This window comes from Medicago truncatula, chromosome 5 (assembly GCF_003473485.1).
Source record: "Medicago truncatula cultivar Jemalong A17 chromosome 5, MtrunA17r5.0-ANR, whole genome shotgun sequence".
Classification (NCBI taxonomy): Eukaryota; Viridiplantae; Streptophyta; class Magnoliopsida; order Fabales; family Fabaceae; genus Medicago; species Medicago truncatula.
Window position 1 is genome coordinate 43,906,057 of NC_053046.1, and position 14,166 is coordinate 43,920,222.

Below are 14,166 nucleotides of genomic sequence, written 5' to 3' on the forward strand. Positions count from 1 at the left end.
GTTAACTTCTATCTTATCTTATATTTAAAAAGGAGACAAATCTACTTTACAGTGTGCGCTGAAACATCATCAATAAAAATGTTAATATGTGAACAATACTATTTGAGAGAGAAGCAAATTGATTTACGAACTTTAAAAACTTCAGCACTAGTATTGCATCAAAATCATTAAAGTGTATTGTGACATGTATATTGAGTGCTACAAAAAAATCTTAACAAAAATAACAACATATCTTATGTAAGATTCGATTTGGTGCATCAATTGCCTGATGCGGTTACTGATATAAACCATATGATCTCAATGTATAATTGAGATTGTTTAAAGCTAATTTTATTTTATTGTGTAATATGAATTGTTCGATCTCGGATTAACGACCGAGATCATTTTATTTGGTATCATCTTATTTAAGAGGGTTGCATTAGCTTTGGGCCTATTGAAACTTCTATGTTAAAAATAAGGTTATGATTATTCACTTACTACAAAGTTTTTGTAAGTTCATAGCTGTTTATCTACAAGATAGAAAAGAGATCTTTCAAACCAAATAAAAAACCTAATTTCTAGCTGATAGTAATTAACATTGCATAATGTATGTAGACATTGAACCCCCAACACCCAATATAATTACTCACAAACAAAAAATTAAAGAACTTAAAACTAAGTAAAAAAATCTTTTAATATTTTTCTATGTACAAAAGAGGACAAAGGCCCGTCTTTTAATATTATTTTATATGATGTATATCATATATGTTAACATAAAGATGTCATCAAAGAGAATGGACTAGACCACTAAAAAAAGGGAATGCACGAGATTATTTTGGGAAGGCATTAATTGTGTTGCAAAAATATAACATTTTGGGATCACAAAATTTATTAAGAGAACCACCATTTTAGTGACTAAATAACTATATGGATTAAATACATTTCATGCCTTCATAGAAAATTAGAGGGGCTAAATTACATATTAAGGGTATTCGTGGTGTGATTTGAATCGATTTTTAGGTAAAAAAAACATCATATTTAAACTAAAAAATCATGTATGGATGATACTTTAAACAAACATGATGGGATCCAATTAAATGTGATTTATTTGAATAATATTTTTGGACATCCAAATTAATAGGTTTCATAGACAATGTAAAATAAAATATATTGAAAATAAATATTATGAAATGAAAATATGATTCATTATGATTGAAACATATGAAGTAGTAAAAATATAAAATCAATTAAACTAATATATTAATACAATTTATTATACCTATAAAAAAATGATTAAAACTTGCTTATGCATTTGGTTTCATTTTGAAAAGGAGATCTGAAATCCACTTTAAACTTAACAGTTTTTACAAAACATCCAATTTTTTGAATTTGTGCAATTTTCATTTTTTCAGATCAGTTTGAATTAGAACACCTCTAATTCATACCTCAATTTCCAAAAACAAAACAAAACTCAAATTTCACTACTATAATAAGGGGAAAAAAAACCAAAGAGAAATTGAATGGTTAATAAAGAGAAAAGAAATTACCACAAAGAAATTGAGGTGTAAATCGAAGAATGTAATTGAATAATCAATCGAAACGAATGTGAGTGAAATGTATTATGTATGTGAGTTTGTGTTGTGTTTGGATGGAAGCAATAAGAAAGAGTGAAATTGATTTTTCTTATTTGACTCAAGAAAGAATAATATGCTTTTCTATGTGTGTTGTGTTGTGATCTCTTGTATTGTGATGTGTGTGCATTTATAGTATCTCATTTAATATTTTTTTTTATAATAATTTTATTTCATTGACTTTATTAAATAGTTGGTCATTTTATATTTGAAAAAATAAATGCAATATAATATACATTGCATTTGGTCAAAATAGAAATCAATATATATAGAGAGACATTTCATCTGGTCAAAACAGAAATCAATATATATATATAGTCTCTCTTGTTAATTGGGAAGTTTTTTTTTTCAACTATACCTTAACCTATGGGAGTTTGCGGTCCGGTTTGGATCGGTTTTGAGGCAAAATGTCAACCGATCTAAAATAAAATTCACATGCGGTTCGGTTTTGTTTGGATGATTATTTTTAAAAAAATCCGACCCAATCCCAATATATGAGGTTTAATTTGGGTCTATGTTTGGATATCCAAAGTGCAACATGTAATTTTTTTAATTAATATTGATATTACAAAAACGCAATAGAATAATAGGTTTTATGCAAAATATAACACAAATATATTAAAAAAAAAATAACATTACATAATAAAAATGATCAATTTTATATGAAATATACGATTAAATTAATGGAATATATAAGATTAAATACAAACAAACAATATATTAACGCAATATATAACACTAATAAAATAATAAGTATTAAAATATATTTTTGCGGTTTGGTTCAGTTTTGAAAAAGTAATCCGAAATCTAAATCGATCCTAGCTTTTTTTACAAAACAACATCCAAACGCATTCAAAAATATTCGGTTTTATGTGGTTTTTGTTTTTTTTGGATTAGTTTACGGTTTTATTTTGGATTAGTTTAGATTTGAGTAGCTCTGGCTCAACCTATGCAATATTCAATGTTGAATAGAAAAATGTAAATTCATGTTTAATATTTAAAAATGTTGACTTTATCATACATATGATACCGATAAAAAAATTATATTTGACAATTGAGAGCTTTTCAAATAATATAATATCATTCTTAATATTATAATACAATTTTGTCTTTTGAAAAATAAAGTTGTCAAAGGCGGTGTCGGATGTTTGACTTCTATTGTCGTCTTATCCATTTTTTTCCCTCTGTTTGACGATGAACAATTTGGTTCAAACACGTTTATGGTTGTTTCTCTTTTTTCGTCCACTTTATTTTGGCATTGTAAGTATCACGCATTAGGGTTTAATTATGTGGTGATACTAGGTCAAGTTCTTTGCCTTTCAGTTTTGCTTTTGAGTCAATTCATGTATATCTTTCAAAACATAGAATTATTTTTTACAGTGATGTTTGATACATTATAGAAATATCTTTTGCAAAAGCTTAGAATATTTTAACAAGAGATTAATTAAATATGATTCTTTTAAAAGTTTTTGGTGCTTAAAAACTCATATTTAATTTAACCATTGTTAAAAAAAACTAATTTTTTATGGAAGAGAGTTTTATAATATTCTAAGCATGCGTACAAAAGTTAATTAAAACATAAGAATGATACTCATGAATTAACATGAATCAAGAACAAAAAATGTTTGATAGAAAAATATTTGAGGGACCATATAGTTTAAAGAAATATTTTAGACAACTAAAAATAAAATTTGATATATTTATAGAGACTAATAATTTATTTGAACTTTATTCATAATTATTTAAAGATTATAACCATTTTTTTTATTAAATTCTTTTACAAAAAATAGTTTAAAGAAATATTTTAGACAACTAAAAATAAAATTTGATATATTTATAGGGAGTAAAAATTTATTTTAAATTTATTAATAATTTTTAATATATATTATTACCTTTTTTTTATTCTATTAAAATCTTTTACAGAAAAAACTAATCTTTGATAATTTTGTTGTGCAACCTTAGTAATAACTTATAATATGCTTTCATTTTTTTTGACAAATTATAAAATGCTCTCATGTTTTTAACTAATACGGTAAATATTTATAATTTTTTTGATAGATAAAAGAAATGGCGAATAACCATCAAAACTCACACATAATTGGAGGAACCGGAGTTTGAACTTTGATCAAGGCGTCCACTTAACAATTTTGATATTTTGCAAGTTGAGCCATGCCTTGTGGACTATTGGTAACAAAACTCATACCTGTGGTTACCCGTCCGAACCAAACCCAATTTGACGGGTTTTTCCCGTTTTGACTGGATTTGGGTATGGGTATGGGTTTGGGTTTTTTTTTTCCAATTTCAAAACACAGGTATGGACGGGTATATAAACATCCACCCTGAACCCATGCTCAAATCCGTCCTGAATGCAGAAAATTACTTATGTTGACATGCCATGATATTTTGTTTTGATAATTGTCGTGTTATAAAAACTATCATTGATATTTAAAGGAGAAACTAAATCAACCGGTCTAACAAATGTTAAAGTTATTGCTGGATAATGTATTACAACATTTATCTAGGGGTAGTAAAAAAACTTATATTTTTTATTAAAAAAGTTATTCAATGCGGGGATGAGGATGTGACGGGGATACCCAACCCGTCGGAGGCGGGGATGAGGTTTAATTTCTCATCCCCGTTGAATATGGGTAGGGTAACAAGTAAATATATGAGAATCATGTATGAAAATGAGAAATGTAAAACCCATCCCCACTCCACCCATTGCCATAATATAATAAATACTTAATATACTATGTTAAATAAGTCTCTTTTACAAAATCACAAGTAGTGTCAAATTATGTGTATTTTTAATTGCTTTTGAGATAGTTTATTTCACTTCATAAAAAAATATTTTAGTTTTCTTTAATGTACAATTGTTTCCAATACAAATATGTTTCCGACGACGGTTCACTTTTGTGTGTTTCTTTTGCTTTGTGTTTTTGTTGCTGTTTGATGCAAGATAGATTGAGTGATTTTAAACTTTACTTATTTTGTTGTGGTTGCATGTTTGAAAGAAAAGAAAAAAAAAAAAAATCATTTCAGCTCTTTTAAATTTTATTCGTTTAGATTGATTTATCACACGATTTATTTTATTTTGGATTATTCTTGGGTCATGTTCAATGTCCCCCGGTCTATATATCTCTTTCTATTTAGTTATTATATTTTCTATTTTGCCAAAAAAAAACTACTTTCGGCTTTTTTGGGATGACTTTTTCTTTTTAAAAAAATATCCTCAATTTTCAATACAAATAACACATGTAACAAATAGATAAGAATAAATTTAAATATTAAAAAAGTGTAACAAAAACGATATGAATATATATATATATATATATATATATATATATATATATATATATATATATATATATATATATATATATATATATGATTTTCTTTCCTTTTATAATTTAAAAAGGTGTAGCTCATACAATTTAATTGTGGAGAAATGGAGTGTCCGAGTTCGAACCCCAACTCCTGCATATAATATGCAATATCCCTACCAACTGAGCAGAGATTTTTTTTTGGTTAAGAAAACGCAATAAAAAGTTGTTAACCCGTGTTTTAGCTTGTTTATTTAAGAGAAACGCGTCGTGAGAATCAAAGTTCCAAACCAATCTCACATTCTCTCAAAAAAAATCAAATCAAAACCCTAACCCCAAAAACCAAATTCCCAATTTTCAATTTTCCCAATTCAGTTCAATCTCATCAATTCAATCAAGCCCTAACCCTAACAATGCTTCAATCACCAGGTCACTCTCCACTCCATCTCTCATCACCATCACCTTCACCTTCAATTTCTGAATTTTCAATCCAAAACCCTAAAAAATCTAATTCAAGTGTTCAACACCAGAAGAATCATCGCCACCCAACGGTTCTCGATGAAGATACATACGCTGAAGCTTTGGAGAAGATAATCGAGCGTGATTACTTTCCTGATATCTCAAAGCTTCGTGATCGACTTGATTGGCTTGAAGCGATAAAAACTGGTGATCCTGTTCAAATTCGTGATGCCCAGTTGAAGATTATCGAGCGTCGTCGTGTTGGCGGCGGAAAGGTAACACCTTTACATACTGTTGATTCTAGAATTTCGCGGACGCCGGGTTCGACTTTTGTTAGAAATTTTACCCCTTTAGATGAATTTGATGGTAAAACGCCTGTAGTGAATGGTTTAGGGGTTGGTGAGGGTGAGAAAGAGGATGTTGGTGGTGTGGATACGAATCTTGGGCTTGATCAGTTTTTGGGGAGGTATACAAGTGAGGATAATCAAAGTTTTTCGAAGATTTTGGAGAGAGTTAATAGGAAGAGGAAAGAGAGGTTTGGTTATTTGGAAGATAGTGTGAATTCGAATGCGAATGGGGATGCTGTTGAGGATGAAAAGAGGGATAGGATAACTGATGGGTATGGTACTTCTTATCAACCTCCTAGTACGTTGGAAGGATGGAATTATACGGCGAAGAATTTGTTGATGTATCATCCTGCTGATCGGGGTGAGGTTCCATTGACTGAGGAGGAAAGGGCTGTTAGAATTAAAGCTGCCACGAAGGAGATTGATCGGGTGAATACCAGGTTTCATGGTAAAATGATGGATTCTAGGCCGAAAGAGGATGGAACAGTTGAGATGCTTTATACTCCTGTTGCCGGTGCTACTCCGGTGCCTATGTCTTTTAGAGATGCGGATAAGTTGAAGAAGTATGATTTGGAGGATTTGAGGAAGACTCCGAATCCGTTTTATTTGGAATCTGGGAAGAAAGCTGATAATGGTTATAGCTATGTTAAGACGCCATCTCCTGCACCGGGAGCTGATGAGTCTCCGTTTATTACTTGGGGAGAAATTGAAGGGACTCCGCTGAGGTTGGATATGGAGGATACGCCGATTGATATTGGTGGTAGTGCTGATGGACCTCATTATAGGATTCCTTCTGCACCGGCTAGAGATGCCAAGGCACACTCGCTTTCTAGGGAGGCTGCGCGGAATTTGAGGGAGAGGTCGAAGAAGTTCTGTAAACCCCCTTTGGCATCACCAGCTAGAGGTGGAAGTGCTAGTCCAAGCATGCGGACGCTTTCTCCTGCAGCTCAGAAGTTCGTTCGGAATGCAATTGCAAAGTCATCGTCTTCTGTTGACGAGACACTCCGTGCAAGTTACCGTGGTTCTACTCCTGCTTTGGCTACTCCTACAAGAGTTAGAAGTGTGTCGAGGCTTGGTCGAGACGAGAGCACAGTTTCCAGGTCTCCATCTGTTAGAGACGGCTCCAATCCTCCCTGGTGAATTATTTTAACATATTTTGAAACATTGATAAGATGAATGTGCTGTAAGTTTTTTTTTTTTTTTTCTCATCTTGGATAGCATCTCAAAATCTCGTAAGACATGTAACTTTATGAAAAAAGAGAAATGTATAACAATAATTCAATCTGCATTATGAATTTTGTAACCTCGTCTCAGAATGTTAATCTTTTTACTTTTTCTTCCTTGCTGCCAGTATGCAAAATTCTTGTTGGCAAAAGATTGACAATCAATCCCCTGTATATTGAAGCATTGCTGAACATAGGATTGACTATGAAGTTACTATGTTTAATCTTTTGCTTGTTTCATAGGCCTTGTTGTTATTGCCAAATTCCTCCATGTTTCTTTTTTTGCCTAAAAATACTTGAGGCACTTTCTGGCTTCATAAATATTCTATGTAGAATATACTATGTAGGAAGTAAGTTATGTATCTAAATTCCAACATAGATGGTAGTCCAATGCTTATTTTATGGTAAGGCCTCTTATGTAATTTATGAGATGAGATGAGATGAGATGAAGTTAGGATGCACGACTTAGCAGGTTGTTGAGCCTGTATGCAATGTATCTTACTCAGTTCTTCCATTTGATGTGCCTGCCCTTAATAAAGTAAACGGTTAATATCATAAGGCAAGGTTGAAGCTGATAGATCATACTGCAGATTTTCTTCTGCATAATCTGCAGGATATGGTTTGTTGTAGATGTGCTTCCTTGTTTTGTTGTGGGTCGGGAGTGATCTTGTATTGTACAATCAATTTTTAATTTTGTTATAGGGGCTGTAAAAAACTAGGAAACTTTGTTTTAGCATGTGCAGGGATGATGTTGGACCTTAGGAAGCCTTGTGTATTTGTGGTTTAGACTGTTTTGGTGGTTGGTGATTTGCGTTGTAATGTCTCTACTGTTTCACTGTATATATTCTTTGCACACCTTGTGCCTAACGTAGATGTAATTTATATATTTTGTTTTTTGTTAAAAGAGCATAAGGCAAGGTTTCTTCCCATGGAGATGCCATTCGTTTTAAGGGGAGGATCTCCTAACTGAAGAGTATATATTTACAGTGTCCAACCTACCAAGCGCGTCTGCAAAAAAAAGTCATCAGAGCCATTGATTGTGAGAAGCCTCTGAGGTGTCAAGTCAGTTACTAGTTCATGGTTAATGTTGGTAAAAATATGAGTTCTATTGATAAACTCAGTCTGCTGGTGCATAGTCTTGGAAAAGCATTGAACATGCTCACAAGACTCTATAACAATGTTTTTCTATCAAGACAAGGTAACATCAGTTCCGGTGGCTAGACCTTTAGGATTAGTTTCAGTGTTGTGTTTTTGTAGAAAGAGGGAGTGTTAGTGTTAATACAGTAAGTTTTGCTGCAGTGTCGGTGTTTATACAGTCAGTTTCGTTCTGAATGTGGCACTGGTTCCAGACTTGTAGCCACTGCAGTGCTAGCCATAAACCGGAGGCCTGTGCTTCTATTGTAGTCAGACTTCTTGTGTGCCAAGCTATACACACTCAAATCGATTGTCCTTGTTCATCTCTCAGGCATACTCTGTAGCCAAACTGGTTTTCTTCTGGAAAAAGAGCCGCATTCTGGTGGTTTTTACCATTTAACATTGCCTAATGTGCTGCTGTCATCAGAGGTTGTATTTTGAGTTTGGTGCACCACTCTCCAGTCTTGGAGTGTATCTATAGCCCTTCTTGCCACCACAAAACCGTTCCTGCTGCAGTTTTCCCACAAAATGTCATTCCTTTTCCACCAAATGCTGTATATTGTCATGCCTATTATCACATCCTCATTTGATAAACAGGGCATCATAGAAAATATTGCCTCATCAAAACCTGCTGCTACATTCACTATAAGTTGAATTGACTTCCAAATTCCTACATCCATCCATGTTCCATGCTTCCTACGTGCCACAAACTAGTGTCTAGAATGCTTCAAGTTATGTAAAAACTAATATGTTCAAGCAAATAATGGTAGAATAGTTGGTTTAATTTTTTATTTCTTGGTGATTTGGCTTCTCAAATTAATTTCTTTTAACTACCTTTAAAATATTGACATTAAGTTCAAATGGTAAAAATCAGACTAAATAGAAAAATTCAATGGAAAACATAAATATATTAAAATCCAAAAAACTTACTCAACATTTTAGTAATAATACCATTTGCATTTTTTTAATTTAATCATCTTCATCTAAAGAAAAGTCTCCGAAGACCACCAATATTTAAGTGATATCGATCCTAACTTCCTAAGTGATACAAGTTGTACATTTTTTTATCATCTACAATTGCTTGTTAAATTTTGTAATTAAATAGCTAATTTTTTATTTTATTTTATAATATGGCATGTTTTGGCAATTGGCATGAAGGCCATTATTACATGGCCTTGCATAGCTCACAGACACTTTGATCCCTAAAAGATCATCTATAGCCACATTGCATTGTGTATTATGAAAGTGTATCCAAAGTAGAAAATAATATGATTTCAATTTTCAATCCTCTTCTCCGCAGTCTCTCATTTTCTCTCTCGTGATAGTAGAGATGGACCCTAAACCAATTATTTTTGTTAATTTGGTTTGTGTATGTATAAGATTCATCAACAATTTGTGTCAATTCTTCTCTAATTTTTTTTTTTTATTGTGTCAAACTCTCCTAATGGTGCAAGAAAATAAGATAATTCAAATCCACAATAGTAGCATTGATGTTGTGGACCGAACATATCGGCTTAGATTAAAAAAGTTATTACAAAATGGTTGTACAAATATAATTTTCTCAACAAAATATCACGTTCATTGATCGAATACCACATATACACATAATCATCTCGATACAACCTTACATCTCATTTCTAACATCTTTTATCCACCTCAAGCGTTTGCAGGCACACCACTCCATCCCGGTCTCCTCACCTAATTATTAATACTTATCATTAAATTACAAGAACCCTTAAAAAAAGAAATTATTATTAGAAGAAGTGTGACAAAAAAGCCAGACAATGTTGAAAGATTGAGATAATGAGTTGGCATGGCACGGGTATTTTCTGAAACTTTTTCTCTTTCTTTTGAATGAAAATCTTTCCCCATTCTTCTCGTGAACGTAACAAATTCCGAATCCCATCAGATTCAGTGTTTTCTTTTTTTTTTTTTGGATTAAAATTAAATGTTTCAATTATTATTTGTGCTGAACATTAGGAGTATTCATTCAGTGTTTTCAATTTCGTACCCTCATGATTCCCCTTCATAGCATCAAAAATAGAAATGGTTCAAAAATCAAGAACACCGAACAAAAAAGAATGATAAAGTAAAAACACTTTCACATGATAAATTTGCCACCTCATCATCTCCCTCCAAAACGACACCGTTCAATAATTTTCCCTCCTTTTTAAGGCTGTGTTTAGTTATTTTCTCATTCGGTGAATCGGTGTTGAAGAAGTTGTTGCAGAAATTCCCAATTCACCATTCATAAAACCTAATACGTAATCATTAATCATTTCTCATTAACTTTCACATTTCAATTTCAATTTTCCTTTAGTTCAATTATTTTCTTAATTAAGCATTACTTCAATTTTTGTTTAATGTTTCTTGATAAATCACTCTCTTCATTGCATAACTAACAATTCAGTCTATTTTTTTGCTATGATTCTTGAAGTTCCATTTTTGAACAAGTAGAAATTGATCATGTAGTTGAAAAATTGATTTTGATATGTTTGAGTAGAATTGATTTTGTTTTTAAAATTGATTCTAGCTTTTACCTTGACATTGAATTGATTCTAACTTGAAGCTAGAAATTGAAGTTTTTTATTCTAGAATTGAGTAGTTGCTGTATGTGTAAAATTGATTTTGATTATGATCATTATTGATTATGTCACAAGAAATTCTGAAAATTGGAGCTTTTGATCCTAGAATTTATTGTTCAACTAATTTTTAGCATTGAAACATAAATGACTTTATCTTCAACTTACTTTTTGTTAGAATCAATTTTACAGAATAATTCACTTTTTATTTGAATCAATTTTAGAAATAATTCACTCATAGTGTGTGTTTGGTTGTACGACAACAAAAATTGATTCTCAATGAATTGATTTTGTAACCAATTTTATCTTGTTCTTCCTTGATGGTACTATTTGCATTGAAAAACTGAAGTTAATCTTGACATGCAGATTCTTTGTTTATTTATTTGTTATTAAATTATGATTATAACTGTGTTGTTTGTGTTAGTGTAGGTGAGATTAGGGTTTGAAAATGCCTGCTGAGAATTGGGATGGAGAAGTAGAACCATTTGCTGAAGTTGATCCAACAGGAAGATATGGTCGTTACAATGATTTACTTGGTAGTGGAGCTGTGAAGAGAGTATACAGAGGTTTTGATCAAGAAGAAGGAATTGAAGTTGCATGGAATCAAGTTAAACTTCGGAATTTCAGCAACGATCCTGTCCTTATCAATCGTCTTCATTCTGAGGTTGAATTGCTCAGAAATCTCAGTAACAAGTATATCATTGTTTGTTACAGTGTGTGGAAAGACGATGAACGTGGTAATATCAATTTTATTACTGAGGTTTGTACTTCCGGGAACCTTAGGGATTATAGGAAGAAACATCGACATGTTTCGATTAAGGCGTTTAAGAAATGGTCAAAACAAGTTCTTGAAGGATTGGAGTATCTTCATACACATGATCCCTGTATTATCCACAGAGATCTTAATTGCAGTAATATCTTTGTTAATGGGAACATTGGCCAGGTTAGTTAGTTTGTTTCATATTTTGTTGCTGATTGATAGATGAATATAAATTAGCTGTGTTTGATTCTGTTGGGGCTGAAATTGATTTTGACTTAATTGACTTTCTAAAATGATCTTGGATGAAAGTGAGTTCAGCATAAAATGATTTAAATATTTGGTTAGTTCACAAAAAAAAGTGATATTTATCCATCAAGTATGTTTGAATAGTTTGGATCAGAATTGTTTTTTTGTGTATATATGTTAATAAGTTTGAGCATTGATTCTATGTCTCAACAGAAGCTAGAAATAGTAGCTTTTATGTAGAACTGATTTTGGTAATGGAATCAATTCTAAAGTCACAAGTCAAACATACAATTTATGGTCAAACGATATTTGACTAACCCAAATGTGATTATGGTAGGGAGGTACAAAATGAAACCAAACATAATAGGCTTAATGTATGTATAATAATGGTTATGGTTAATTCATCTTTTTTGGATGAAAGTGAGTTTAACATGCTACAAAACAAAGTGATTTTTATTCATTTATGTTTGGATTAGATTTGTTTTTGTGTGTGTATACGTTAATATATTTGAGAATTGTCTGTACCAATGTAGAAGTTAGAAATATTAGCTTTTAGGAAGAATTGATTTTGGTACTGGAATCAATTCTAAAACTAGAAGTCAGACATAACAATATATGGTCAAATCATGTTTGACCAAGTCAAATGTGATTATGGGAGATACAAATGTAGAACCAAACATAGGTTTAATGTATGTTGTCAAATGGTTATGGTTAAATCATCTTTTTTCCATAGGTAAGTTTTTAATGACCGAGTTTTATTGTAGACCATTATAATTATAAACGATCTAATATAGCATTGAGCGCTGGTTGTGGGCTGAGACATATATGAGGACTATTGAAAGGAAACACAGTTGAATAATGATTAAATTAAGTGATTTTAACTTCCAAGGACTTACTTTATGTAGATTCTGTAATTTCCCGCCTTCTGTAATGGATGGTTTGATTTGTAGATTTGGTTCCGCTATAGTAGTAGAGAATAAAGTAAGAAAATGAAGAGATGATGTTTCAACATATCCATGATTGTTTTGCATATGCATATAAAATCAATCATTGGTTTAATCATTAATAGTCGATATTACTCACTTTATATTTTAAAGTGAAGTTGCATCCTGATTTGTGCACTTAGGTTGAAAGAAGATCTAGAACTCAATGTCAATTCTTACATTAAAACATATTTTGTGATTTGATAAGTTCTGAAAAATTAGATTTTCACTCTGGGTTTTTATAGGTAAAAATTGGTGATCTGGGATTGGCTGCAATAGTAGGAAGGACCCATGCAGCACATTCAATTTTAGGGACTCCTGAGTACATGGCACCTGAGCTGTATGAGGAAGATTACACTGAAATGGTAGACATATACTCATTTGGAATGTGTTTGCTTGAAATGGTTACAATGGAGATACCATATAGTGAATGTGACAGTGTAGCCAAGATATACAAAAAGGTTACAATGGGAATTAAGCCTCAAGCCTTGAGCAATGTCAGAGAACCAGAAGTGAAGGCATTCATTGAGAAATGCATTGCACAACCAAGGGCAAGACCTTCAGCTACTGATCTTCTTAAGGATCCTTTCTTTTTTGAACTCAACAGTGATGAAGAATCAACACTTATCACTTGATTGATTTCCTTCATTCACACAAATTCATTTGTTGTCCCTCTTTTGTCCAACTATATACTTTTTACTTGATTTGTTAGTATGTGCATTTGAACCACTATAGTTTCACTATATCAATAATGTACGTAACTTCATCATGGTAGTGTTAAAACCTACTATTGAATAATACAAAGTCAGAGTTTAAACCGACTTTGTTTATGACAAGGTGACACAACTGTTGTGGTAAATAATGTGCAGGAAAGCACCAACTGTCGAATCTATTGGCTGTCTTTGTAATTAGTGGCTGTGGAAGTTGATATTAAACCAAGAAAACTGAAAGTAGTATTACCTAATTCATTATGCTATATCACAATTTTATTGAATTCTCACATTGTCAAGATTCGTGTTATATATAAAGAAATTAATTGTTATCATGTCCTTATTTGCATCAGTTCATTTATAATAACAATATTTTGAAATGATATTTTTTTAGAGGAATATTTTGAATTTACTTCTTGATTGTAATATAGAGTAATGTTAGAAACATCTACTTTAACATTCTTTATTGAACTTTTACTTTGTTATTGAATCAAATTTTGTGGATTTCACTTTAACTTTTACTGCCGTAATTTTATACTATGAATTCATTGAATAATCAACTCAAACAATTTAACCCATATGGGTTAATTTTTTTTTTATTATTATTACTATTATTATTATTAATGGAGATTACGATATTTTATAACTTAAATAATATATCTGATAATGGGTCACAATCTATATCTTGTAGCTGTTGGTGACCACATGCTACGAAATAGTTAGTCATGTTTAAGCAATAGCGAATTTCTGCTAATTCACGATCGTTTTTTTTTACCTTTACAGACAAAT

General features: G+C 31.5%; 2 protein-coding genes across 5 annotated transcripts; both read left to right on the forward strand.

Moving 5' to 3' along the window:
• The first annotated feature begins 5,190 nt into the window (after nucleotides 1-5,190).
• Nucleotides 5,191-7,202, forward strand: LOC11423041 (splicing factor ESS-2 homolog). The gene has a single exon (XM_003617921.4). It carries the CDS (start codon nucleotides 5,347-5,349, stop codon nucleotides 6,877-6,879), a length of 1,533 nt encoding a protein of 510 aa, XP_003617969.1. The 5' UTR covers nucleotides 5,191-5,346; the 3' UTR covers nucleotides 6,880-7,202.
• Nucleotides 7,203-9,756: 2,554 nt separating this feature from the next.
• Nucleotides 9,757-13,676, forward strand: LOC11424782 (probable serine/threonine-protein kinase WNK11). Of its 4 annotated transcripts, none has more exons than XM_024783591.2 (3): nucleotides 9,757-9,918; nucleotides 11,103-11,621; nucleotides 12,913-13,676. In XM_024783591.2, the coding sequence occupies exons 2-3, from the start codon at nucleotides 11,127-11,129 to the stop codon at nucleotides 13,300-13,302; spliced, it is 885 nt and encodes a 294-aa protein (XP_024639359.1). In that variant the 5' UTR covers nucleotides 9,757-9,918; nucleotides 11,103-11,126; the 3' UTR covers nucleotides 13,303-13,676. The 4 variants fall into 4 exon arrangements, with proteins under 4 accessions (XP_024639359.1, XP_024639358.1, XP_024639357.1 ...); XM_024783590.2 differs by having other exon boundaries at nucleotides 11,108-11,621; XM_024783589.2 differs by lacking the exon at nucleotides 9,757-9,918 and adding an exon at nucleotides 9,939-10,360.
• The last annotated feature ends 490 nt before the right edge of the window (nucleotides 13,677-14,166 follow it).

Coding starts and splice junctions, on each gene's coding strand:
- LOC11423041 (XM_003617921.4), top strand. CDS start 5,347: ATGCTTCAATCACCAGGTCACTCTCCACTCCATCTCTCATCACCATCA.
- LOC11424782 (XM_024783591.2), top strand. CDS start 11,127: ATGCCTGCTGAGAATTGGGATGGAGAAGTAGAACCATTTGCTGAAGTT. Junction 11,622..12,912: donor TTAATGGGAACATTGGCCAG/GTTAGTTAGTTT, acceptor GGGTTTTTATAG/GTAAAAATTGGTGATCTGGG.